The 26892-nt window shown below is 36.3% G+C and overlaps 2 protein-coding genes across 9 annotated transcripts in view; both read right to left on the bottom strand.

Annotated features, from left to right (window-relative positions):
* Window positions 1–1225: 1225 nt before the first annotated feature.
* Window positions 1226–16474, bottom strand: LOC136806330 (nuclear exosome regulator NRDE2-like). Its single transcript, XM_067062885.1, has 9 exons — window positions 16173–16474; window positions 12833–13206; window positions 11447–12229; window positions 10503–10644; window positions 9886–10018; window positions 8389–9276; window positions 7459–8104; window positions 3816–4016; window positions 1226–1690 (listed from the first exon to the last, which is right to left on the bottom strand). Exons 1-9 carry the CDS (start codon window positions 16438–16440, stop codon window positions 1568–1570), a joined length of 3558 nt encoding a protein of 1185 aa, XP_066918986.1. The 5' UTR covers window positions 16441–16474; the 3' UTR covers window positions 1226–1567.
* A 2588-nt stretch (window positions 16475–19062) lies between these two features.
* Window positions 19063–26892, bottom strand: part of LOC136806335 (uncharacterized) — a 73324-nt gene continuing 65494 nt past the window's right edge. For all 8 annotated transcript variants that reach the window (XM_067062897.1, XM_067062895.1, XM_067062896.1 and 5 more), the window contains 2 exons: window positions 25356–25410; window positions 19063–21137 (listed from right to left, as the gene is read on the bottom strand). In XM_067062897.1, the coding sequence (XP_066918998.1) occupies window positions 19624–21137; window positions 25356–25410 (1569 nt within the window). In that variant the 3' untranslated portion in view covers window positions 19063–19623. The remainder of the gene's footprint in view (window positions 21138–25355; window positions 25411–26892) is intronic.

Here is a 26892-nt window from a genome sequence, read left to right as displayed (position 1 = left end):
GTACTAGGGTTGCGAGCTGATGGGGGGGGTGCCGCCCGACTTTCGTACTTTGGACCCTTACCGGGACTAAAAAGGAGAAAACAAAGGACAATTTTGGGAATTTTACGACCCTTAGCGGGACTAATTTGACCAATTTTGACCAAATTTCGATCTTTCAGGGGGTAAAAAGTTGAAATTTTCCTATTTTTCCGACCCTTACTGGGACTGAAATTTGATTTTCTGATTTTTCCGACCCTTAGCGGACTTTTGAAGTCCAAAAAAGGTACCCTTAAGGGCGGCACATACCGTACCCTCCATTTGCCTAAGTACCCCCCCCCCCCCGGGCGTGCTGTATCGATGATGATACTCGCACAGTACGGGAGAACCTTGCGTTCTCGCAGGTACTGAACATATGAGTACCATCACCACACCAAATTCAATGTCCAGCATATCTCCCCATACTCTTGTATCAGAGTGATGGTACCCTATTCCCCTCACATGGTATGGGTCGACCCGGGCCAAGGTACATTCACTTGCCAAGTGAATCGCAGCACCGAGTGGGAATCAAACCCTGACCTCCAGCACGGAAGTCAAGAACGATGACCACTACACTACCGCGCCTTTGAAGTGAAGTAACCTGATAAAAAATGGCCATAATTTGCTTGCTTGCACGGTAAACCTCTGAAGGCTAATGAAAATTATCTAAGGAAAATAGTCAATCTATAGGCCATTTCACAGTCGCGGTGCATCTTGGGTGAAATGGCCTATAACAAGAATCTTGTTACGTGCGGCGCTGTCAAAAATTTATCTTTTTTCTAATACGGTGCCCTATTTTTAAACACAATCACGCGCAACTTTGTTCCGAGTCTTTTTAGAACAAGCGTGATCCTTACAAAGTCGAGATAGCATATTGCTCAGATCGTTTGTTTGCACATATCCCTTCAGCGCGGTGTACAGGAAACGATGGCGATCTGATCTCAGGTTAAGGTGAAGTTTATTACTTACGTTCACTTTTTATTGATTTAAAACTCAATACTTTATCATCCGAGAGGTGAATAATTTGATTGTTTCTATACTTTTCCCACAAACATTTGGAGAGAAATCTGGAAATTGAAATTAACAATTTTTCCAACCTTATTAAAGGGTAAGTTTTTAAGTAGTAATCCAAAACAAAAACAATGAAATGTGACAAAGGTACACCAAAAAAAAACACCTAGAGGATGTGTAACATATAGAGACACATTCATGATTTGGAACTTGTATTTAGTAAACCAGTTGTTCAGTGATAATAATTCAAAATTAATTTAAATCTCTGTTACTTTTTAATTCCATCTGTGTGACTTGGTGTAATATAATTCTGGATGTAAAAAGCCTGATTCCAATCCAACTCAATATTAACTTGTCTACTTTCAGTCAAGTCCAATTTCATTTCTTGCAATTTATGTTTTCAGGCCCGGCGGAACAACCGTAAAAGTGGGGAGGCTGAAAATGAGCAGGCTGAAAATGAGATAAAATTCCCTAGGAATTTGAGAAAAAAATCTCATTGCTCAAAAGTCTCCCTGCTACCGCCGAGCCTGGTTTATTTATCCTACTCTTCCAACAAGACTTCAAGTTCTTCAGTGATCACTTTGACACGAAGTTCTTTTTCCATCATCAAATCATACAGTTCTTGGAAATTCTTCAACTCTTTCATCCCAAACAAGTACAAATCCTACAAAAAAGAAAGCCAAGTGTTTCTTTTTTCACTCAGTATATGTAAGGTCCTAAAGACTGGATATCCAAAGAGTATTGAATCCTTTGGATATCCGATATCCTAAACATGGAATGAGGGGCACGTACTTTTTCTGGAAAAAACCCATTATTCGCTAAGAGAACGGTGAGAAATTAATTCTAACTAGGATCAAACTGTCTATCCACGTTCCCAAATTCCCTTTAAAATGGGCCTCCGACTTGTGGTTTTTCATAACCAGTTTTCGGGTCTTCCATTTGTACAAATGCGCGTATGAAAAATATGATACATCCTAGGGTAGGTTCGGGAGCTCTAATATACCTTATCAGCCAAAAACTTAGCCGGCCTTAATTTTAGTAGGCCCAAATTTTAGTCGGCCCTAAGTCAAGTCACAAGGCCAAAATTTAGTCACTTAGGGCCGACTGAGTTTTGGCCAATAAGGTATAATACTCCACCAAGGCGAAGGCTGAACATTATCTTGAGGAGAACAAGTGATACTTTTATGGACCTACCTGGTTATCAAAACTAATCAAAGAACATTGAAACAATGAACCACATAAGACATAACTGGTCAAAATACAAAAAAATTAAGAAAAATGAAAGCATATCTATTGGGAGAAACTATCAACACAATTGAAAACTACTTTTGAATAAGAAATAATTTTTAAGGAGTTCCGGATTCAAAGGATGATTTTTTTGGAAATCAAACAATGCTAAGTTTTGGGCATCATCATGAAGAACATTTTTCTGTAAAGAAACAATTAAATAAGTTGAAAAAATGTGACGGAAATGTGAAAAAAACGACGATTTCCGGCACATCTATGTGCAAAAAATCGCAAAAAACTAATGAGAAATCTCAAAAAACCGCTTTTTTCGGGGCATTTCCGGTTCTAGCGGCCGGAAAAATTTCTTTTTCGAAAATTGGGCTCTGTCACATTTTGGGCATTGCCATTTTACATCATTGTGCAAAAAATCATGAAAATCTGTCGAGTATAAGTTGAAAAATTGAAGGAAAACCGTTTTACGCCGGTTTTCGGCTGTTCCGGCGATTTTTAAGGAGTTCCGGATTCAAAGGATGATTTTTTTTGGTAATCAAACGATGCTAAGTTTTGGGCATCATCATAAAGAACATTTTTTTGTAAAGAAACAATTAAATAAGTTGAAAAAATGTGACGGAAATGTGAAAAAACGACGATTTCCGGCACATTTCCGGTTCTACAGACCGGAAAAAATTTTTTCGGCAAACGGTTTTCGACACCTTTTCGGCAGTACTAATGTGCATCTATGTGCAAAAAATCGCAAAAAACTAATGATAAAATCTTGAGAAAATCTCAAAAAACCGCTTTTTTCGGGACATTTCCGGTTCTACCGGCCGGAAAAATATTTTTTTCAAAAATTGGGCTCTGTCACATTTTGGGCATTGCCATTTTACATCATTGTGCAAAAAATCATGAAAATCTGTCGTGTATAAGTTGAAAAAATGAAGGAAAACCGTTTTACGCCGGTTTTCGGCTGTTCCGGCGATTTTTAAGGACTTCCGGATTCAAAGGATGATTTTTTTGGAAATAAAACGATGCTAAGTTTTGGGCATCATCATAAAGAACATTTTTCTGTAAAGAAACAATTAAATAAGTTGAAAAAATGTGACGGAAATGTGAAAAAACGACGATTTCCGGCACATTTCCGGTTCTACAGACCGGAAAAAATTTTTTTTCGGCAAACGGTTTCCGACACCTTTTCGGCAGTACTAATGTGCATCTATGTGCAAAAACTCGCAAAAAACTAGTGATAAAATCTCGAGAAAATCTCAAAAAACCGCTTTTTTCGGGACATTTCCGGTTCTACCGGCCGGAAAAATTTTTTTTTCGAAAATCGGGCTCCGTCACATTCGAGGGTTTACGGTCATGCACCTTTGTGCCAAAAATCAGAAAAAACTAATGAGCCAATCTCGAGAAAAGCTGGTAACTAACGAACGAACGAACTAACTAACTAACGAACATGGGTTAATTTATAGGAGCTCCACCCCACCGGGGTAGGTCCAAAAAGTCCATTACTCGCTAAGCGAGGAGTCGAGTTGAAAAAGCAACTATACATCTGAAGTACCTACCTTACTAGCAGGGCAATTTCTAAGAGACGTATACATAACATCTTTTGCTTTTTTCAGATTCTTATTCATCAGATAGAAGGACATATAGTCTTGCCAGAGTTGAGAGCAACTTGAAAAGTTGTTTGTCTTTAGTAGGCGTTGGTAGATTGAACAGATTCGATGGTGTGAACTTGTCCTCGATTCCAAAATCTCAAAGTTGACCTGAACAAAATGATTGATAAAAGCACAATTCAAAAGACTTGTAGATACTGAGTACTGTATGTCAATCTGCATTCTAAAGACCACATTGCAAAATTAACAATTACACCAAATTAAATATTTTTACATTATTGGATATTCAAGGGGACTAAAAAGACTTTTCTTCAAATGGGTTATTCCAGAAATAGTCTGTATCTACTATGTTGAGGAGGTGTGACTTCAAAGGGGGTCTGGAAAATAAAAATTCAAGGCGGGAGGAGGTCTGGTTTTTCGAGTGTAAAATTAGATGGAAAATCCAGGGGGGTCAGTAAAATGAGGTTGAAAAACCAGATTGGTCAATAAAATACAGGGTGGTCCAAAAATGAGAAAAGAATCCAAGGATGTTTTGAAAAATTGAAGAAGAAATCCAGGGAGTACTTTTCCCAAAAAAAGATCTCCTCAACAACTGAGGGGGTACAAACTTTTTCTGAAATAGCACAATTAGAGAAATTTCAGAGAGCATTTTACATACACTACCTTCCAGCTGAGGGGGACCAAGGTTGATCGAAATTTTGAATAATAGAGGTTCGAATTAGAGAGAAAAGGTTGACTGTATTGAAATTCCTATAAAACTAACCCAACCATGGTACTCCGATCAAACGGTGAAAATTATCTATATAAGAGAAATGATTCATTAAAGGGAGAGAGAATACACGGGTTTCGAATTAAATTTTTGCTTAGCTTTAGCTTTGATCCCATGTAAATTTGCACGAAAAATATCAAGTAAACAGAACGAAAATTGGCCGTGTATCAAGCAATTTTAGCTCATTTTTCCATTTTGACAGACTTTATGGGTCATTATGAAAACAAAAAACATTAAAATAAAAAGTCAATCGTTTAATCATATTTCTTTTATTGAATTTAAAATAGAAAAACATCTTTTGAATGAACACCTGGCTTTCAAAAGAGAAGAAAGGAAATCTATCAACCTTTTATAAGGCATTTCCCCTTATCGCTCCTTTTATTGCCCCCGCAAGGAGCGCAGCGACTGAGGAGGCACTCATAGCTTCACGCAATATATTGGACTGGAATCTCGATTTTTTGCGAATTGTTTTTGTTTTTGTGTTTGCGTCGTAATCGGCTTTCCGGCCAATTAAGTGTTCCGCGAAAATATGGCGGTAAATTATACATCGGTAGATGTTATACATATTTTCATATTACGTTATATGCTATTACCATTATTGCGTATTACATTTTATTAGTTTCGATTTAGCATTGAAAAGCTGAAGCGAGTGTTATAAATGCAAATATAGAAAAAGTATAGTGATTACACCATAACACGAATTACTTGTGCAAATCAAAACAAACAAAATGGCAGACTGGTTATGATGATGAGCTGATTCATTAACTGGAAAAAGTGTTTTGTATGTTAAATTTTGTTTCTTGTCTTTCAAACTGAATACTAAATACTGTAATTTAGTCAGAAGTTCATTTCAGCAATGATTTCAATGCTTTTTCTGGAATCTTTAAAGAAGTTTGCCAAAGTTTTCAAATGTACATTTGATATTTTTGTTCAAACTGTAATTTATCTTTATGTCTGTTATTATATTAATAACTAGCTTTATTGTTTATAGAGCTTCTTGAGCTTTAAAGACCATCATATGGTCGTAACTCGAGAAAGTTCTTCTTAACTTGGTAAAACAAGATACCGGCAAAGTACAAAAAAAGTTGAATGTGCACATGAGTAAAGTTGAATCCAAAAGTGGTTGAATGTGTTTGAATGTCAATCAATATTTTTTTTTTGGTCTTCAAAATAGATTTACCTCACTTAAGAGTGTTTTCACTGTTTGTGTGGTAAATCTATTTCAAAAGCCTGAAAAAAGTTTGTTTACATTCGTTTAACTTTGCATGCGCACGTTCCACTTTTTCATGCAGTTGTGATAGTCCATATAGTCCATATAGTACGTACGCAAAGATTTTCCAAAAATTTGATACCCCCTCCCCCCTTGTACGCAGAGAACAATAGAAATGATGGCATTTAAACAATAGATGTACGCTTTTTCTAAACCCCCTCTCCCCCTTCATTGCGTACGTACTGTATGTGTATGGATGGCCCCATAGCCTAAATAACTTACGCTCTAGGGGTTTGTTGAAATAGCTCCAATTCTAGCTTTCCAAGTTAAGGCATTTAACGGTGGTTAGAGTAGGCACACAGACAGTCATACAGGAACACCATAAAGTGAGAGTATATAGCTAAAAACTCAAAAAGTCTAGTTTCCTGAAGGCCCGTCTCTTCATTGTCTGCGCTGCAATCATATCTTAATGGCTTCAATCCTTTTAGCTTGGAGAAAAGATTGCATCATGAAAAAGTACTATGCACTTGAAAAAAAATTAGGCACATTTCAACTTTTCGACTGTACGCCTGAATGGACCACAATGACAATTTTTCTTTTGACTGCAATCACAGCGTACACAAGTGGAACCCGGGCCTTAACTAGGATTGGTCTATTTCAGATGGCGCAGAACTTTTTGATAAATTTTGTACGCAGTATCATCTTATCATCTTACTATTGTTTATTAGGCAAAGTAGCAATAGAAAGTTGTTGAAATATATAGCAGCCAATGAAAAATAAACAAGCTATTTCTGATTGGTTACCTTGTTGATTTATTCACCGCACCGCTATATATTTTGCCTACAATCTAAGATGTCTGCAGCATTATCGGAAAAGGTCAATTTAGTGAATGATCATGACATATATTTTTGTAAGAAAAAACAAACAAACAAGGAGATGTGAAAGTCAGTAAGATAATGATACCATGATTTTTGAAATATGTTTTTGAGAAGCTTTTCCAGCTTTTCCTTGAATTTTATTAAATTGTCAAGCTGCATGAATTCTTCAAGGATTTTTTTTCAATCAATCAATAATTAATTAAATCAATCAATTATTCCTGATTTTTCTTTATGCTTTAATTTTTAAAGCATTAAAAGCTTTATAACTGCATTACATGACCTTTCTGTGGGGGCATTTAGTGAAAGCTATGACTAGTTTACTTGATTTTTTCTCTCGCGCCAGATTTAATTCGAAACCCGTGTATTGGGCTTTTCCAGAAATAGTCCGTGCCCCCCCTGTTAAGGGTATCGGATATCGGTTAACGATTTTTGTTCAAAGTGAATATCCAGGGGGTTAAATATCTACAAGGGAGCGGATATCCAGGGGTTAAGTGTCTTTTCAAGTAAAAAATACGAAATCCAGGGGTAAGAATCTTCATAAGAGAGGATATCCAGGGGGTTGAGCATATTTTTAAGAGTGGATATTCAGGGGGTCTTTACTAGCAAAGTGGGATATCCAGGGGGTTCAATACTTCGAAAAATCAATATCCTCAACAGTGGGGGTAAAATTTTTTTTCTGGAAAAGACCATTGCGAGGAGGGGCAAACACCCAGACAGACGAATTAATTTACAAACCTGATGATCCGCTCCTACAGTGCTAGTGATCAATAATCTTTGCTGTTCATATCCAATATAATTCAACCATGGTGTTATGTCTTGACGATCTTTGGTACATTGATCAAACATCTTTCGAACGTTCAGTGTATTGACACCAACTTTATTAGCATCCATAAAAAATTTGAAGATGACACCATTCCCTGGGAACATTTTGAAGCAGCGTTCGAGGTAGGTGGAGTATGTCCGAAACTGTCCGACATTTAACTCGTTATATTCTCTCATTAAGAGCATACCGTATACCAAAGGATCAGGGTAATCAAAACCAGAATTGGATTTCTCGTATTTGTTAAGAATCTGATCAAGTGTATCCGTAAATACACCAAAATCGGCGTAAAAGTAAACAAATGTGACGTAAATGGATAGAAAATCATTTTCGAAAGCCTTCCATACCGTAAAATCAGTTGCGAGTAGGTTTTCGAAATGTTCACTTAAATGACGTGAGATTTTGAACATGGTCAGTGAATTTATAGTTGGTGATTGTTCGTTTAAATGCAATTGTTCTTTTAAGGTTGGTCCGTAAAATAGACAAAAGAGGTTGAGTATTCTTGATCGTTCGGTAGATACGTTTTTGTGATGGGACGAGATGAATAGATTGATCAATGATCTAAAGAAAATTCAAGCTTAACATTATCAATTGAGAACAGTTAAGTTTTTTATAAATATTTTCAAGTAGTTTGATTGGAACAAGGCTGAGAGCCTAAGGGCCTAATGTTATCAGTCTGTTGTCTAATGATTTTTGATAGTCTTCTTCTTTTATGGAAACACCCGAAGTTACATCTGATGTTGTTCAGGTGTTTATGTATAAAGGATTATGTCATAAGTGCCAAGAAAGAAAGCAAATTGAAAAAAAATAAGAAAATAAAAAATAAAACAACAAAGACAATCTACCTTAATATCAATGCATTTGATGTGTCAGCTTCGCTATCATTCAGCCGTGAAAGTTGAATCGCCGTGGTGTAGATCTTTTCAGCGTCTTCACTATTTCCAATCTGCCATTCGTACATCGCATACATAGTCCAAATTGGTACAAAGCTTCGATTGAACGGTAACTTTAACAAACTTTTCAAGAATTTTCGCATTTCCTTCCAATAGCGTTTATCAAGTTCAGTAGAAACGTCTTCGAAAGATTCCCGAAATAATATGCTTTCCATGTGAAACCATACGGTGGAAAGAGTTTGCAAAATTGTCAAGTCTTTGAACAATTTTAACAAATGAGTAATAAACGTCCTCAAGAAGTACAAATGGTCCTTAAAATCAGTTCCCTCGATATTCACGAAATCACAAAAATCACTTGAATGGCAAAAGCATTTCGATCCAGACTCGATTATCTTTAAAAACTTGCAAGAATGTTTAAAAAGGTTCTTGTGATATCGAGACTTTGGTATGGATACACCAAACAATAACAAATACGTTAAAACGATTTGGAAAACAACAGCCTCACTTTCAAGTGAAAAACAAACGAGCGATAAATCATCGAACAACACAACCCGCTCCGTATCTTCACATTCTTCTATATCACCATGGTAACTGAAACATTCCTCACGCATGCGCGTCAGCTCAAGTCGGGTCCAGTACTCATTCTTTTGAGGTTTGTTGTCTTCTCCCTCATTAGATAGTCCCTGTTTGACTTGTTTTAAGATTTCTTTAAAAGAAACATTCTTGGTCTTAGGTTGATGTCCGATACCGGATATCGTGATTTCTACATCTTTGTCCGGGAAATGAACACCTTGTTGCTTCATGTAATTCTCCCACGAAACATAGCCCTCTTCCCCAAGCCTAACGGAATGAGTAAAATAATTAAATACAAATTTAAACCAACGAGGGACTTCCCTTTAGTTAAATTCACCACAAAAACATTTGTTGGGATGAAATTTTCGGACGAGCACCCGGAGAAGATTGCTGAAAGTACCGACCTGGTGTAGGTGTGGCCCCAAGGGTTTCCAAAGCGCACTGTACGGAACGAAATGAGCAAAAATGTGTAGGGAGTTCACTGTAAAGGCCGGTGTCCACTTTCGCGCGAAGCGCGCGAAACTTTTCACGTTATTTGTAACGTCATTGGTTGATTAAAAAAAGAAGCAATTCCATTGGTCAAAATTGACGTAACGGTTGAAAAAAGTTTAACTTCCTTCAACTTTTTTTTTGTTCGCGCGAAACTTTTTTATGACGTAATCTTTTCTTCAGGCAAAAACGGCTAAGAAAAAATCTTTCGGGCGCTTCGCACGAAAGTGGTCACCGGCCTTAAGGGAGTCAAAAGTTAGAAAAACGACGCTTTTCGGGTAAAATTTTGGAAAATCTGACCATTTTTTCACTTGAAATGGACAAAAATTTTCAAGAAAATGCACCGTAAGAATCGATTTTTCGCCCAAATTTAGTTAAAAAAATTACCTGACACCAGTGTCATCAAAGTATCTTTGAAATTCATCTCTTTTCTTGTTGTCATTAATAAGCGCTGCAGAAGGTTTTGTGAGATTATATTCGATAAAAGAGTGTACTGTACTGGTTGCTTTTTCTGACCAACCTATATGAAGAAAAAGATTCGCATTTACTTTTTTACATCTAAAAAATAGACAAAGTCGAATTTGAGCAACGTATTCGGCTGTCAATTTAATTTTTTACACACAGAGGCTCAATTTCGTACCCAGAGTGTACCTGTGATATGATCGTGAGCGCTATCAGAATCATAAACGAACAAAGGAACTGAGTTCGAGTTTGACATACAATAATGGACGAGAAGAGAAGAAAATAGCGAATCTATCTTAGAAGTGGAAAATGTTACATAGGAGATTATAGGAGATTATACCTGCGTTTAACGCAGACACTCAACTCCGTACCCAGAGCATATTGCAACACATGATACAATCGTGAGTGCTATAGTGCTATAAGAAATGTGAAAAGCGAACAAAGGGGAACTGGGTTCAAGTTTGACAGAAACTGAGAATAATAAAAACCGGAAATGGCGTAGTAGTTTGCAGATGTGAAAAATGTTAGATAGGAGATTATACCTGCTTGCCAAATGAAAATGATCATTTGGTTCAACAGCATGGTGATTCCATCAATGGAGTTCTTCTCCCTCTTGTGTGATTTGATGTCGCCATTATGTATCCCTAGCAACATCCGAAATGCTTTGCGGTAAACATCGATCACCTACAGAGGGAGTAAACGTTAAAAAGTATGAGTAAAGAGTGAAAATGTATGAATAAATTTCCTCAATGGGGAAAAATGAGACAATACTTGTAATGATTTCATGTTGTCGATCCCACACCTGCAGAGGAGTAAACGTAAACAAGCTACATACTGAATGGACCTACCGGGAGGCTAATGTAATAAGAAAATAGAAAAAAATGGCGACGATCGCAAAAGAATGCAAACTAAAAAATCTATCACTCTATCTTTTTGCCTAAAACCTGCAAAAAAATAATGAAGCAATTTTGCAAAAAGTCCAAGAAACCCTATTTTTAGGCAGTTTTTCGGCCCAAATTTGCCCAAATTATTTTTTTTAGAAAATCGTTCTGCAAAAAATAATAAAAAAATAACGAGGCAATCGCGAGAAATGATAATTTCCCCAAATTAGAAAATCCGAACGAACGAACGGACATGGGTTAATTTAAAGGACTTCCGAGGTAGGTCCAAAAAGTAAAGAGTAGAAATCATACAAAGCCAGCACCAAACTCTTTTCCGGCTACAAAAAGATAAGATAAAAAAAAACATACAAAATTCGCATTGTAAATTGTTTTTTTTTTGCAGACATTCTAATTTACCATTTTAAGGCTTGTAATAAAACCTCGGTTAACATAGCAACCGGTTTGGCGTATTTGGACAGAAGCTCAATTTAACGGTTTTCTTCTAACCAAGCTTGTTATTGGGGACGGAAATTTTTATCATAAATTTTAACCACTAGACGGATTTCCATGTAAAATATTTCATCGTTTTAAAACAAAGTACTTACCTGAGATACTGTCATCCTAACCAATTCAGTCTGCAGATGTTGAAGGTATTCCATCCACAAGATAGAACGGTTAGGAAATTGAAAAACAAACTTTTTCCATCTCTCTTTCATTTGTTCATGAGTCCAAACTTGTTTCACTAGATGCATATATTTCAATATCAGTTCAGTAGATGCGGGATTTTTAAGCAATGCTTTCTCAGTGATGCTAATCTTTTTATCTATTAAAGAACGTGAAGAAAGCCAAGTTTCTTGGTCTTTTAGGTCGTGTAACCATGGACTCAACTCGTCTTGGGCGTCTATGAATTCAATCCATGTTTTGACACACGAAGGATCTTCTAAAAGTTGTTGTGAAAATTCTTTCTGGCGTTCCAAAGTTTCGTTTTTACTGGATCTCGATGCATAATCTGGGTCGAGTTTGCCGCGAATCGGAATAAAGACAGAGCTTTCAACTTCGTTTATAAATTCTGTATCCTCTGAAACTTTCTCGTTAAGCTCAACATCTTCCTTTTTGTCCATAACTCCACCCTTGAGTTTAGAAAAATAACGTCCTTTCGAATTCAAAGATGTGTTCTTATCTTTTTTGGTTTTCTTCTTCCTTCTACTGCTGTTTGAATCGGTTGCAATTCCAAGACATTGAGATTTACTTGGGTAAAACCAAGCAATGTCTTTTTTATAGAGAGATCCATATTCTAAGTTTTCTTTGTCCGGTCTCCGGTCTTTCCGGTAAGCGTCTTCGATGTTTAATTTTGTGTCTTCCAACCAAATGGTGTTTGGTTTGGGAATCTGGAAACAAACAGAAGAGATTTAGAATTTTTACTCTTCTTAAAATCCAAAAGCGAGTGAAATTTGTTGCTACACGCTAACAGCTACCAGGCTAACTGAAAAAGGTGTGTCTTGAGAATCAAAGTTAAACTATGAAACTTTTTTTTACAAAATAACAAAAAATAGTGACCTGAGGGATATAAAATTTGAAATCTTCTGGAAATGTTCTTCTTCGATTTGCAAAATAGCAGCCTAAAATAATCTATAGTAGTCCACCCACGGTTTGGAAACTTAAAAAGGTACCCTGACTAACCTCGTCCCCGTCCATCTCAGGCTTTAATTACATTACTGATAGACACCAGAAAATACCCTGGTGCTCGATGACGCGAAGTCCTTATCTTTCGCATTCGAAAAGCAGACAAATGCCAGTTTTTTATATCAGTAAGCATAAAAAGGCAATAATGCACAGGGAACGAGGTTGCACTCCTTGTGAGCCTTTCCCCGTCTCCCAATAACTAAAGCAGGATTATACCCAATGTGATTTTTTAAAGGTACTTTGAGTGTCCAGAAATTGTTGAAAATTTGAAAATTTATCATTGGACAACGCTTAAAATAATTCATTACCTTCGCTTCTGCTGGCTTTGTCTCCGTCTTTTTTGTCTTCTTTTTCCTTTTTTTCTTAGACGATTTTCTTTTCTTCTTTTCCCAATAATCCCGATCGTCTGAATCTGTTTCTGAATCGGAATTTTCGGAGGAGTGTTCGGAATCATATTTCCTTTTTCGTTTCTTTTTGCGTTTTTTGTTACTCTTCTTCTTCTTTTTCTTTTTTTGTTCTTTTGTGTCGATAATGACTTCTTCATAGCTTCCATCACTTTCTGATGAAGATAGATTTGAATGAGATGATTCTGGTGATTTGTCTTGTTGTTGATGAAACTTTTGAACAGGGAAACTGGAAAATCTTTCCGAACCAAACACATTTCTCTGCTTGGTGATAAGGCCTAAAAATTAAAGAATTATTATTACTATTTTATTATTATACCAAACTAAACAAGCTACATGCTGAATGGACCTACCTGAAGATTGATGTAATAAGACAATTGAAAAATAAGAACAATAGTATGAAAATGCAGAATAAGACGAGAACAACTCGAGAAATTCATGGAATCCGGCGATTCTCGGCTGTTCTGGCGATTTTTAGAAAGTTCCTGTACCAAAATCAGTTTCATTGAAAATTGAACCATGCTTAATCGTGGACATTCTTATAAATGATGTTTTTGTTTGAAAAAAACAAAGATATGAAACGAAAAAATCCAATGAAAATCTGCAAAAACGGAAATTTCCGGCTTTTTTGGCCGGAAAAACATTTTCTCAAAAATCAAACTCGGTCATGTTTTGAGCATTGCGAATACGCATCGTTCTGCAAAAAATCAGAGAAAATTCGAGAAAATGTCAAAAAACCGGTTTTTCCGGCATATTTCCGGCATTTTCGGCCGGAAAAAAATGTTTTTCGAAAATCTGGCTCAGTCACATTTTAGGTATTGCCATTTTGCATCAGTGTGCGAAATTTCATAAAAAAATATAAAGTACAGCTCGAGAAATTCAAGAAATACTGTCTTTCCGGCGAAAATAGGTTGTTCCGGCGATTTTTGAATAGTTCCGGCTTCAAAAATCAATTTTATTGAAAATTGAAACATGCTTGATGGTGGGCATTGTTATTAATAATGTTTTTGAATGTAAAAACAACCAATTATAAGGAAAAAGTCCAATGAAAATCCAGAAAAACGGCAATTTCCGGCATATTTCCGGCATTTTCGGCCGGAAAAAATTTTTACTCAAAAATCGGACTCGGCCATGTTTTGGGCATTGTTAATACACATCTTTGTGCCAAAAATCAGAAAAAACTAATGATAAAATCTCGAAAAAGTGCCAAAAAAAACAGTTTTTCCGGGATATTTCCGACATTTTCGGCCGGAAAATTTTTTTTCCGAAAATCGGGCTCCGTCACATTTTCGGCATTGCCATTTTGCATCATTGTGCAAAAAATCAGAAAAAACTAATGAGCCAATCCCGAGAAAAGCTGGCAACAGACGAACGGACGAACGGACGAACGGACATGGGTTAATTTAAAGGACCTCCACCGGGGTACCCGGAGGTAGGTCCAAAAATTGAACTATTTAAAAAGAGGGGTTGACTTTTGGGGCAAAATTTTTGTTGAAGAGGGAGGTTGAGAGAGATAGAAATCTAAGGGGTGGGTTGAAGAAAAATAAGGTGCAGAATTTTATATAGGGGGTCGAGAACATTTGCTTTTCAGTTTTCCCTCTCAAACACAGAGAAACCTATCAAAAGATGGCAATTTTGTTTCAGCTGTTTTCATTGGCTGAAAAGGAAGATTTTCCTATTTGAGAAGGGGGTTAAGAAAAATAGGGGGGGGGTTAAGATTTTTGACATGGGGGGGGGGCTTAAACCTTTGTACCCTCAATAGTGAGGTTAAGTAAATCGGTAAAATCACGACGACGAACGAAAATTTAACAGACTAGTGAGTTTCAACCAATCAAATTTCGTATTTTCACTAGCATATTACATTTTTCGTCCGTCGTCGTGATTATCCTGGTATGCTTAACCTCAGTAATGCCTTTTTATAGAAGCTTGATTCGAAATCACCCGTGTTTTAGGTATCGGGAAAAACAGTTATTTATAACCATACATAAAATGTAAATAATTCAGAAAATTCGACCTAAGTAAACACGATCCCAGCCTCCTCGATATGCGACCTGAAGAATTTTGACCCAGTGGTCCTCTGTTCAGATTGGCTGAGTAAGCCAATTAGCCTTTAGTAATACGCCCGAAAATACAAGGAGGCTAATACTCGGACTTTCACAAAATTCGTTTCTCGCTTAGAAAAAGCGATTAAAATTTTGGAGTTTTTTTTTCTTTTTCTAAGTCCAAGATCAAATGTTTGCAATCTGGATGACCAACTTTAATACATGTTAAGAAATTCACAGACTCATGAGTAAAGGCAGTAAGGAAAATTTAAGGGACGGTTGCAATTGAACAAAGTAAAGCTGATGAAACAATCTCTTTACGGTATCCCACAATCCCTTTTATCAATAAAACCACATTAATTAGAGGAGACTTTCAAAAAACCATTGAGTACTGGAAACAGTGACTATTAAAATTAGATTATCAGTAATATAAAAAATCCAAAATGACTCCATTTCTTGCGTAATCTTTAAATCCCGGTAAACCGTAAAATCATCAAAACTTTACCAAAAAATAATTAGCACCTCGTGTTAAAATTACTTGAAATTGTTGATGGTAGGGGCTGGGACTTTAAGATAAATAGCAAAGCTCTCGTCTATAGTGGTTCCAATATTCCGGCTCACAAATGATTACATCGATTAAATAAGAAGCCAAAAGAATTTCATAATTTGTAACGGTTTTTGCGGTGAAAGATAGAGAGCCCCTGTTGTAATTTCTATATATGTCGATATTATACGTGCCGAATTCGTTTATATCAATAGTGCCTTTTATTGTTCGGGTCACCATTGTACCTTGTGTAACTTTATGTCGGCAACACCCGACATCGGCGAAAAGAGTCGGAATTCACATGTCGGATATACCCGTAAACGGTAAATAGTGTAACAGTACAATTTTAACCCCTTTGCAAGTAGAGGGAAGATCTAAAATAAGCTAACAACACGGAAAGAGCCGGCCTCCAATGAAAGTTTAAATAAAATCACTCTAACAGCGACATGATTTGACGGGGAATTTGATCTTTCAAAATATGAAAATTGATAATTTGTTGGTTAACAATACTTCCCTTTTAGGACTCTCAGTCACAACATTAGGGTTTTAATTACAACATGTTAAGAAGATTCCTTAATCCCGCTCGTACCGGTGAAATTCAATCACCGCAAAACATTTTTACATTTTCAAAAACAAAAACAAACGAGTTTATCCATACCTTGATTTATGCTTCTTTCCACCGAATTTATCCTCGAATTTTCTCTACATTCGTTTTCCATCTTAGAGCAATCAGAAGATGACAACATAGATGTAGTCTGCTGCTTTACCAATCCGGGTGTGGTTCTGTCGCTTCCCTCGCCCATCATGGATACTGCAGAAGGGAACAAGATAGAGGAAGACTGTTGCCCAGTTTTAGAGGGTATGGTCCCGCTGCTATAATCATCTAGCATGGCTGCTGCTGAAGGGAATAACATTTTCCGCTCCATCGAGTTTTGTCTGTTCTTTTATTTGCTTATTATACTGACTGAAAGTAAATATTTAAATTCAATGTTAATTATGTTTAGTGAAAGGTAGCATTTAAGGCAAGGGGCCATTTAAAACGTACGTACGCTCTGAGGGGGGCGGGAGGTCCTTCGAAAATCGTACGAAAGCGTACGTGGGGGAGGGGGTCAATCAAGAAAATGTACGTACGCTTTGCAAATTTTTTCAAACTGTTTTTTCCAGTTTTTCTAACTCTCTATTTGAAAAATCAAATATTATAAAGCTTTTAACCCATCATACTTGTGTTATCCATATATCAACCTATTATAATCTTTAAGTTTTTTAAACTTTGATTTTAAACTAACATCGAGGGAAGGGGAAGTTGGGGTAAATGACAATGATGGTCAGGAAAATTGAACAGGTCTTCCCTAAAGTTTACCCAGATACTTTTCATCGACAGGGTATTTTCCTACTGGAACTAAATTAAGATCATTTGGATTAAAATCAAACATAGATACCACGACTTAAAAGACTGACCACAAAACAGTGAAAATATTTTGATTTCCACTCCTTCTAGGTTCTATAAGGTTTGTTTCTAAGTTTTAAAATACTTACTTAATTAATAAATTTTCGTTTTGCTTTGTAAAAAATTGGTCGGGCAAAAGCCTTGGTGATTGCGTTTCCGCGAAGTAGAAGTTGAGTTCGTCCCAGATTTTACCAGGGAGACTAAACCTAATCATTTAAGTATGTTAGTGGCTTTTATATACTACAATACTGACCAAAAGTATTGGGATTTCTTACATTTTTGGTATGAATTCATTACCCCCCCCCCCACCTTCCGGGAAAGGAACTAGGAAAAAACAGTAGAAAGATCAGAATACCATTTACTGTAAATTAAAATAATTTTCTGGGTACAAAAGAACCTCAAAATCCTTCATTCCTTTTTTATGAAAATTATGATATATAGTTGATTGACCGGTCGATCAAAATATAGTTTTGAGCTCATTTAGCAAAAATTACACTCGATTCCATCATCAAAGCTGCGTACCACAGGAATCTTAAAACGAGGCATTTTGGGTGCCAAGAAATGAGGTTACTATGGGAACTAAGCGATAAACAAACGGTCAAAAAGGAATTGACCAAATATTTTTCCATACCGAAATTAGCGCACATCTTTTGAGGGGCATTATGTGAACTTGATGGGAATGAAAGCCGTTCAAATGTTTTCAAAAGGTAATTATTAGTGGTCGCAATTAAAGGACATTTAATTAGAAATTTAAGAGAGTTAATGAGGTGATGTATGTTGAAGCTTAAGGTAATGATTGGTTTACGACCGCGCAACCCAACTATATAACGCAAGCAACCAATTATCGTTAATGAGACAGTTTTGTATAGGGGACAATAGAATGGTTTGTTAGAACAAGTGTTTCGCTAGGTGATTAAGCAATATAGAAAAAAACGAAATTTTTTTTTCGTGAGAAATTAATATTGATACTAATTAATTGGGCAGAATAAATTATTTGGCGTATTTTTTTCTATTCAATTTGTCATCAATTTTGTTCTCTCTTAGAAACCTCCTTTTTCTTTAATTTTCGTTTCCTTGTGATTGATGAGTCATTTTCATGCAGAAATACTCCCACTCTCTATCAAATGAAAGTTCATTACTCCTAGCCTGGAATCCAAGCTCAAAATTTTAGAAAAAACTAAATTTCCATGTTTCCAAAACTTTCATAGCCTGCATTTTGATTTGAGAATGTAAAACGCTCTAGGGAGACCAGGCTGTAAACCAGAACATAAAATATCAAAAACTAGACCGTGAAATAGTTTACAGCCTGGATATCCAGACTATTGACCCTGATCCTTATATCTTCTGAACCTTATTGTCAAGCTTTCAATAGGGTAGGGAAAGGCTTTTCAAATATTTAAGGTGTATCGGTTCAGCTTTTAAGGTGCCCTCAAACAAATAGCATGATCTCAACAATTTAGGTCCCATTTAGACTCAAGTCTACTTCTGGCTAAACTTTTCTTTTTAATAATTTTTTTGAAGACGCTGAGTCCAGTGAAGTAGACTAGGAACACTTGACGAGGTCGCCGTTTTGAAAGAAAAACACAAAACTACGATAACAACAAAAAAATTACTTGGAGTTGAAAATATATATTTAAGAAAGGGAAACCAAAATCAAAAACAACTACACCCTGTAGAGCTTGGCAAACTGTCTTACCGTCCGCCTAAACAAAAGCTCAAAATCGAGAACTAGCATAATCGAATCAGAAGCTCAAAAATCTGGGAATTTTCACCAATTATAACTTCTCCGCTAATTTTTCACTAAGTTAAACCGAGTAAAAAATTAGTACGCTGCGACAATAATGATTTGAAGGTTTTGTATTGTTTGTTTAAAAAAATCGGCCAATCAAAATCGGCCAATCAAAATCTTCAATCACACGATTTTATACAAGTTCTTGTATAATTTCATTCTATGCTACCCGTCCACTTAAGACCTGTCACTAAGTCGATCTGTCCCTACATGAAGGGGTTGAAAACACACGGGTTAAAAGAGTGTAAAATTTAACTGGTTCGAAAATGACCCCCACCCGAAAAAGAGAAAAAATAAAATCGAAACAATATCTTTGAGATTTTTTGTAGTTTATTTTACTCAACTTTTTCTTTTAACTTCTCCAATATTATTAACAAATACTTTTTTCCTTTGTACAACGTTTTTAATGTTTTAAACAATAAAATTAATTAACAAAACCAACAGCAAGAATAGGTTGGTACATCTGAAATATTTTTGAAAAAAAAACAAAAACGTTTACCATCAGAAACGTCAAATTTTCTGACTTCGACCAAAACTCAAAACCCAAGTTCGGCGAGAAATTCAGCAAGAACTTGCAAAAATGATAAGAATTTTGCAAAGACCCAAATTTGTCGTTTTAATTCTTACATCAATCAGAAATATTTTAGATGACCAACCTACAAGGATAAAAAAAATAATAATAAAATGATGCAAAAAAATTATGAAAAAATTCTGTTAGCGCCCAATATGAAAAAAAATTAATATCTACTTTACATCTAAATTTAATTAAGTGGGTTTTTAATTAAAACTTTTGCTTTTTTTAATTACAAATTTTAAAACAATATTTTAAACATCAATAATAATAAACGAACAAAAAATAATTATAGCTTATTTTCAAGCATTCGGGCTTCTTAAATCCCGAGATCTACTGGATTCTTGAGCCGCACCCCTTTCCATAGTTGGCAAACTTTCTCTTGAGTGCGGGCGCGGATGGGCGTGATCAAACGCCCGCACACCCTCATGAATAGTGTGGTCCGAATATGTCCTTTTTCTAGGACGGTGTGCTGATTCCATTCTTTCACGATCTAAGTCTTCAGCTTCTGCGGCATGAGGCGGAAGGGTGGCCGAACGTGGCGGTTGGCGGGCGTCGGAAGGAGCCTGGTGATCAAAAGTGATTTCCTCGCTCATGTCAGCCTCGTTTTCGTCGATTTCACCTTCATCTGTATCACTGCACGATGATTCTTCGCTTTCGTCGCCTTTAGTGTAATTTGCAGAATGTTCCTTCATTTCATACTCGTGAGGTTCCGATTTCACAACAAAAGAGGGCGCCCGTTGATGCAAGTCCGTCATGGTGGTGTAACCGGGCATGTCATCATGAACCGGATCGTCACTTTTGACTTGATTCATTTGTTCGATGAATTCTCTTGTAATGGGGCGCCGTTCAATCACATAGTCTTTCAACTGCGAGTAACCTTCACGGATATGAATATTTAAATGGTTCTTGAGGCGCCCTTTCCTGTTAAATCCTTTCTCGCAGATAGGACACACGAATGGTTTTTCAGTCGTATGAATGAAATAATGACGAGACAAGCTTGATTTGCGACTGAACGATTGATTACAGACGCGACATTTGTGGGGCCGGAGACCCGAGTGGACGACCTCGTGGCGCCTCAAATGAGTCTTGTGTGCAAACTTCTTACCACATTCTTTACAGGTGTAAGGACGCGAGCTATGAACGGCCATGTGATGATTCAACTGCGTGCGATGCGTGAAACTCTTATTGCACTCTTTACAATGGAAGTTCAGTTCGTCCGGATGCGACAAAATATGCCGGGTAAGCTGTTGAACGGAACCCAATTGTTTATCACATATGTAACACACATATAACGGGATGGTATCGCTATGTGTTTTCATGTGGACAACGTACTCCGTCTCGCTTTCGAGTACTATGTTACAGTAACGGCATTTAAACATGTGGACCAATAAGTGTTTCCGGTATTCTTCGTCATTTACGAAACTCTCCGGGCATTCAGTACAATATTCGACGTTTGGAGCACCCAAAGAGCTGGGCGGCGGCCCTACTTCCGGTGGGTAGTCGCCAATAGAGGGTGGTCGGGCCCGAGCGTGTACCTGCTGATGGAAATGCAGCTTTTGTTCGGTATCATATCTACGGTAGCAGATACGGCATTCGTAGTATAGATTACTTCCGGTCGGTGAGGTCAACGGGTGTGGCGGTTTCCCAACAATGGGTTGCGTGTAAGAAGGGGTCTGGGGAGAAGGAAACATGGGTAAATGATGCTCGCTCCCATGGTGATGATCTTTAGGTGACGGGTGGAGGGAACTCGACCCGATTGCCGTTGGTGATAACATGGCGTATCGGCTGTGTAGAGGTGCCATTGTAGTTGGTTCTGAGAAAAAGAGAATAATTAAAATGCGTTACTTATGCTTCACATTGCTAAGGATTTTCGGGCACTCAAAAAAATCGGAATTAAGTACAATTCATAATATAATGTACACACTCGTGACTTTTGAAATTTATCTTTAAGGTTCCAAAACAAAGATTTTCTAATAGATCCTGATTTTCTTCGTTGGTCTTACCCTTAGACTAATGAAAAGGGTTTGAGAAAAGGGATCTTCTGATCGAAAAGAGAGTGGGTTCAAGCACAGCCTGTATACAATAGCAATATAGAGAAAGGTTGTTCTCTTGCGTTGGTCTTGGTTATATAAGGAACCTAGAAAATTTGAAATTTAAAGGTAAACACTAGTACAGTGGAGTTTCTTTAGCTCGAACCTCTATAACTCGAATATTTCCTTAACTCGAACAGGTTTTATTGTCCATTCAATTAACAATGTCTTTATAAACCTTACTCCATAACTCGAGATTTCCTTAACTCGAACAAATATGTGTTCCCGTGCGTGTTCGAGATACGGAAACTTCATTTTACAAGGACAGAGTTCTTTCGACCTGTTTGACACGTGAACCTCACAGTCTTAATGATTAGTTACCAGTCTTAGATACGTTGCTCAAACAATAACGATGGGGTTATTCTTCTAATACGGTAACCAGACAGAAGAAAATGATCTTTGAGGAAGTCATTAGTGAAAGATAAATGATATCATAAAACTTAAAAAGTCATCACCAGCGTGAATGGATGGAAATAGAATGGACACGTTGTCATTTTTGACACACAAAAGAAATGGTGTTAAACTTTTCAGGAAAGTCATCGAAAAAGTCGTAACTCATAAGCTAAAATATGCAGTATTTTAGAATATTTCTTTATGAATAGAAATGGCCATGGCAAGATCTCCCCTCCCCAGAAAGCGAGACAGTAATTTCCCCTAACCGCTTTCTGAGCCCGGTTTAAACCCATAGTTTTCTACAGTAAAATATTGATTGAAAGAATCATTTTATTTGGAAAAATCCTTTCTAAACAAATAAAAGGAAGTCACACAAATATTTACGGAAACTAAAGAATTCCATGCAAAAAATTTATTACGGAAGCTTTGCGATACATCCTGAGATAGGAGGAGTTTAGAAGATGTCAACCCTTGACACAGGAAATCATTTATCATACATTTTGAAGATCAATTATTAACTAAAAACATCATGTCGTAATTAGCGTGTACATAGAATTAAAGGGTAATAAATCAAGGACTACGAATCAACAGAACGCTTTGTGCTTCAGCGGATTTCACGATTTTGCCTGTGTCGATTTTTCTTTATTCAAGATAGAGAAAGTTCTGTGCCTTACTATCAAATGCAACTTACATATAAACTTGACGTACATCAGTGATTATCATTTTGTAAGGTATGTACGGTAGACGGGAGCAATTAATGATTTCTCAACTATATTCCAAAGTACTATGCAATAAACTTAATCCCTGCGTATTACACGCTTTTTTTTTATTAGAATGGTGCAAATCCATTTCATCATGGATATTCTTAATCTTTTTGGGAAAATCATCCTAAAATATTCTTACAGCATTCTCAGGTTAGGATCCTAATTGACAATTTATAATTTAAAATGGTCTAAAAATGGCATTCTTAGCTTGAGTAGCAAAATTCCATGATGGTGATATTCTTAGCATTATTCTCAATCTTTTGGCCATTTCCATCATGGGCAGTCTTATAAAGTGTATTCTTATAAAAAAAAGCGTGTATCCGGCTTTTTTCAATGTTTGAATTTATGGGACAAGCTGGAGTTTTTACAAGCTCTTATTTGATTTGGTTGGTCGTTAAGATGTAATAAAAGAATCTCATTACTTTTTCTAAAGAACGCGTCATCTCTATCACTTTAAATGACCAATTAGTGAAGTATCTTGTAAAAACTCCAGCTCATCCCGAATTTATAGTGTCGAAAAATACTCTCTGGCGTTAATTACTTAATAACGTAAATTGATACATGGGTACAAGGTTGCCTTACAATAAGATTGCTTTAAAGCGCTCTGTATAGTTCAGATGAGATTGAGTTTTTATAAGATACTTTAATAATTGGTCATTTGAAGCAATAAAAATGACGCGTTCTTTGGAAAAAGTAACAAAATTGTTTTATTACTGATTAACGACCAACCAAATCAAATAACAGCTTGTAAAAACTCCATCTCGTCCCGTATAGTTGTTATTCATAAAATAGCAACATGACTAACTCTTAAATAATGCAACGTACCTTCTGGTGGTATTTATCTCTGGGGGAGAAAATATTATTTTTAACTTTCTTAATGACGTTAATTAGGTATTTACCAAATATAGCGTAGACAGCCCTTACAGACAATATTGATGAAAAATATTTGTTTCTCTCTTTTATTCGATCGATCATGGGGCCAAATATGTTCTTCAAATTAGAGAAAGATTCGAGTTACAGAGAGTAATTTTAACCAATTTTAACCATTTTCCAGCCAACCATATTTTTCGCCATTTTTTGAGTACTTTTGTCCATTTTCCTAAGAAATTAGGTGTTTTAGAGTCCGCGAAGCCTTAAAATGTTATCAACTTGTTCTCAACATTTTGGCCATCAAAGCCTTATGTTCTTATGTAGTTTGTTCTTAAATAAAAAAAGTATAATCTGCTCTGAATCCTTGTAATTGGTGGGTTTCAATTGTTATCTAATTACGTAACCTTAAGCATAGCATGAGGACTCATCGATTAAGCTCTTATTAAGTGCTTAAAAAAATCATCGAAAAATATGATCATCGAATCTCATTATGATTAAAAGACGAAAAGATAAAATTCCACTGTAATTATGGGTTCATTAGAACTTTCTTTTTAAGATGAGTCAAAACTGTACTGAGAATACTGGCCGCATTGTATTTTTTGAAGATTTGAAACGATAAAAGGAATTTGGCTTTTTCTGAACTTTAACTCCTTGACGTCCCACCGGCAAAATTTTGTCCTCTCAGAAACAATATTTTCGGCTGCCAGTAGTTTTGATTGAGGACCTAATTCAAAAATCTGGCACGCTGAAAAGATAGAGCTTTGAAAGAGCTTTCGAACGGTACCAAACATTAAGGGTTTAGCTATCACCAAAATCGAGATAATTCGATTCAAAAGTTTAAGCATTGAAAAAAGTTTTTGAGAACGTCAAGGAGTTAAGGGCCCTATTTTAAAGGCCTAATTTTGGGCCGCACATACGGTCACATTAATCGAGTGCATCCTCCCACGGGAAAACAAAGAACACCGATAGCAAATGATGTCTTAAGGATGCTTAACTTCAATGGGAAGAATTTTTTACATCAGTCCAGACAAAGAATGGAGGTTATACAATATATATTTTGAGATCTTCCTTAGCCCCACCCCTGTTTAAAAATGGACGAATTACAAGAAAAAGGACTGGAACGAATGAAGAATATCACGACAGAAAGGTGTGCATAAGATTAGTAAACGCAAAAATGTTGGTAGACAGAGAGAGAGAGAGAGAAAGAAAGGGGAAGATTGCATACAAATGGTTTGAATCGTTAAGGAAGAATTTAGGGAAATAGTTTGGAAGTCCTTAAACATAGTCCTTATGTAAGAAAGGGTGCTGATTGTAGATACGATGATATTAAACGTCTCAAATACAAAACCCCACGATCAAAATATTCTTGCTGGTGACTCATCTATAGAGAATCCATAATGTTAACTCCGAATGACGGGAAACTCAAAGGATTGAATGGTGGATGTCAAGGAAGAATGGAATGATAGTACAGTACACTCTCTAATTCGATCTTCCAGGGTTATAAATTTTCTTTAAATTAGAGAAAGATTCGAATTACAGAGAGTAATTTAACCACTGAGATACACGTGCGATGAAAATGATAAGAGAGGGGAAAATCAAAATCAAATGAGATAACCAAACGATACGTGAAACTTCATGATAATTATAATGAGTGATCATTAATAAAAGCATTAAAAAAGGTGTAATTTACTGTATGTATTCAATGGAATTTTTTAGCTTTAATTTGACCTTTCAAATAATCAAAAAATCTTAATTCCCAGTAAAAGTATATTCTAAAATTCTGAATCAAGGTATATACCTTAAAATTTCGATAATCAAATATTTCAAATGTCCAGGACTTTTGACAAATTATAAGTAATGCGGGGGGGGGGACAGACCTAAGAAAGGTGAAATGATGAATTTATTGATACATACCACTTTCAGAAGAAGTTCGCTTTCTTTCATTTTCGCACTCTTTGCATCCACTGTCCTGTAAAGAAATTAAAGTATAAAGTCATCCTATTATCAACACATTCTCTTTGACATGTTTGCGGACAACGATTCATCTTTAATCGATAGATGATACGGATATTTTTCCGTTAAAAGCTCCAGTTTAATACTAACAGAAGACATAAATTTCAATCTATTCATAATATCCACCATTGCAATGACTTCTGACGTTATATCACAGACCCAACAGCTGATTGGTTGTAAGTGACTTAAAATCAGTCAATACGTCGCTTTCAACCAATCAGCTGTTGGGTCCGTGATGCAATGTCAGAAGAAATTGCATAGGTGCGTATCATGAATAATATACCTTATCGAGGCTTTCTGGTAATTTCTATATCATTAGAGATAAATAGTGCCTTGGAAAGCGTATGTTTGTTTGGAGTTAATGAAGAACTCAGCTGGGATATTGTGACAGACTAAACTAAATCGTATCCCTATTCTAATCGCATTTAGATGTTCCCTAATGCTGTGGATAGGTAAAGCGAAATAGTGCACCATCTTTGTCTAAAGTATTTTGACACCGCAAGCAAAATTGTGACGTCGATATAATTTTTTGCTTCAGTTAGGGCCATGGAAGCTCCATCTAGTATTTTATACAAGATATCTGTGGTTATAAAAGCAATTGTACCACATATAGAAATGGTAACATATAGAATATTTCTTTTGACAGGCGCGTGAATGGTATGAGTAAAAAAGCGCTGCCAAAGAAATTTTAATGACACTCCACGTGACAAATTAAATTGATCTAGAATATAGTTCATATAAAGAAAGACCCTAAGTAATCATTTATTGCTAAGTGCTATATGATTAGGCTTTCAAAGGCATAATACCGTCTTTGAGCAATTAGGGCACAAAAACCATAAAAATTAATGACGCAGAAATTCCATTAGATGTGGTTAAAATTTTTAGCGGGCTTACGGCAAATTTCGAGGAGCTATTTCGTCGGTATCTTTTAATCTAAATTTCAGCCCAGTCCTTATGCCTTGTGTCAAATAAACCGAAATATGCAAACATCAAAAAAATAATTGCTAAATAATGTCAAATTTGACAGTACTGTGAGAAACTCTGGTTGTGACGCCTGTCGTAAAAACCCACATCATTTTGATGAAAATGGTAATTATTGAGTCGATGACCTGTTCAATATTTATTATCAAGAAATGACGGCCAGCCCTTGGTCTAATATCAAAGTCATAGCACAATTGAATTCCTGGTTTGGACTCAAGCCTCTTCCTTACAGTTTAATGATAGCCGAACTGGGAGCCTTAAAACTACGCGAAAGGCGAGAATGCCTAGAGGTGAATTTTTACCACCAACATATGCACCAATTTCTTTACTTTCAGGTTTACATTTTTTCAAATTCTGGCGGCAGATTCAGTGTTTCTACAATAACGAGGAAGGGACCCGCAACTTATATAGGAATAAGTGTCTTCAAATCCTACATAGAGTTTTCACCTCCAAACTT

Source organism: Clytia hemisphaerica, unplaced genomic scaffold (assembly GCF_902728285.1).
Source record: "Clytia hemisphaerica strain Z4C2 unplaced genomic scaffold, Clytia hemisphaerica genome assembly, whole genome shotgun sequence".
Taxonomy (NCBI): Eukaryota; Metazoa; Cnidaria; class Hydrozoa; order Leptothecata; family Clytiidae; genus Clytia; species Clytia hemisphaerica.
The sequence above is the reverse complement of the archived record's forward strand: the minus strand, read 5'-3'. Positions and strand labels throughout refer to the sequence as shown.

Excerpts from the sequence above, each read along its gene's own strand:
- LOC136806330 (XM_067062885.1), bottom strand. The coding sequence starts at position 16,440 with ATGGAGCGGAAAATGTTATTCCCTTCAGCAGCAGCCATGCTAGATGAT. Across the intron at positions 12,230-12,832 it reads CAAAGCCAGCAGAAGCGAAG|ATTCCCAAACCAAACACCAT; the intron begins GTAATGAATTAT and ends GTTTGTTTCCAG. Across the intron at positions 9,277-9,885 it reads TTTGATGACACTGGTGTCAG|GCTTGGGGAAGAGGGCTATG; the intron begins GTAATTTTTTTA and ends TCATTCCGTTAG.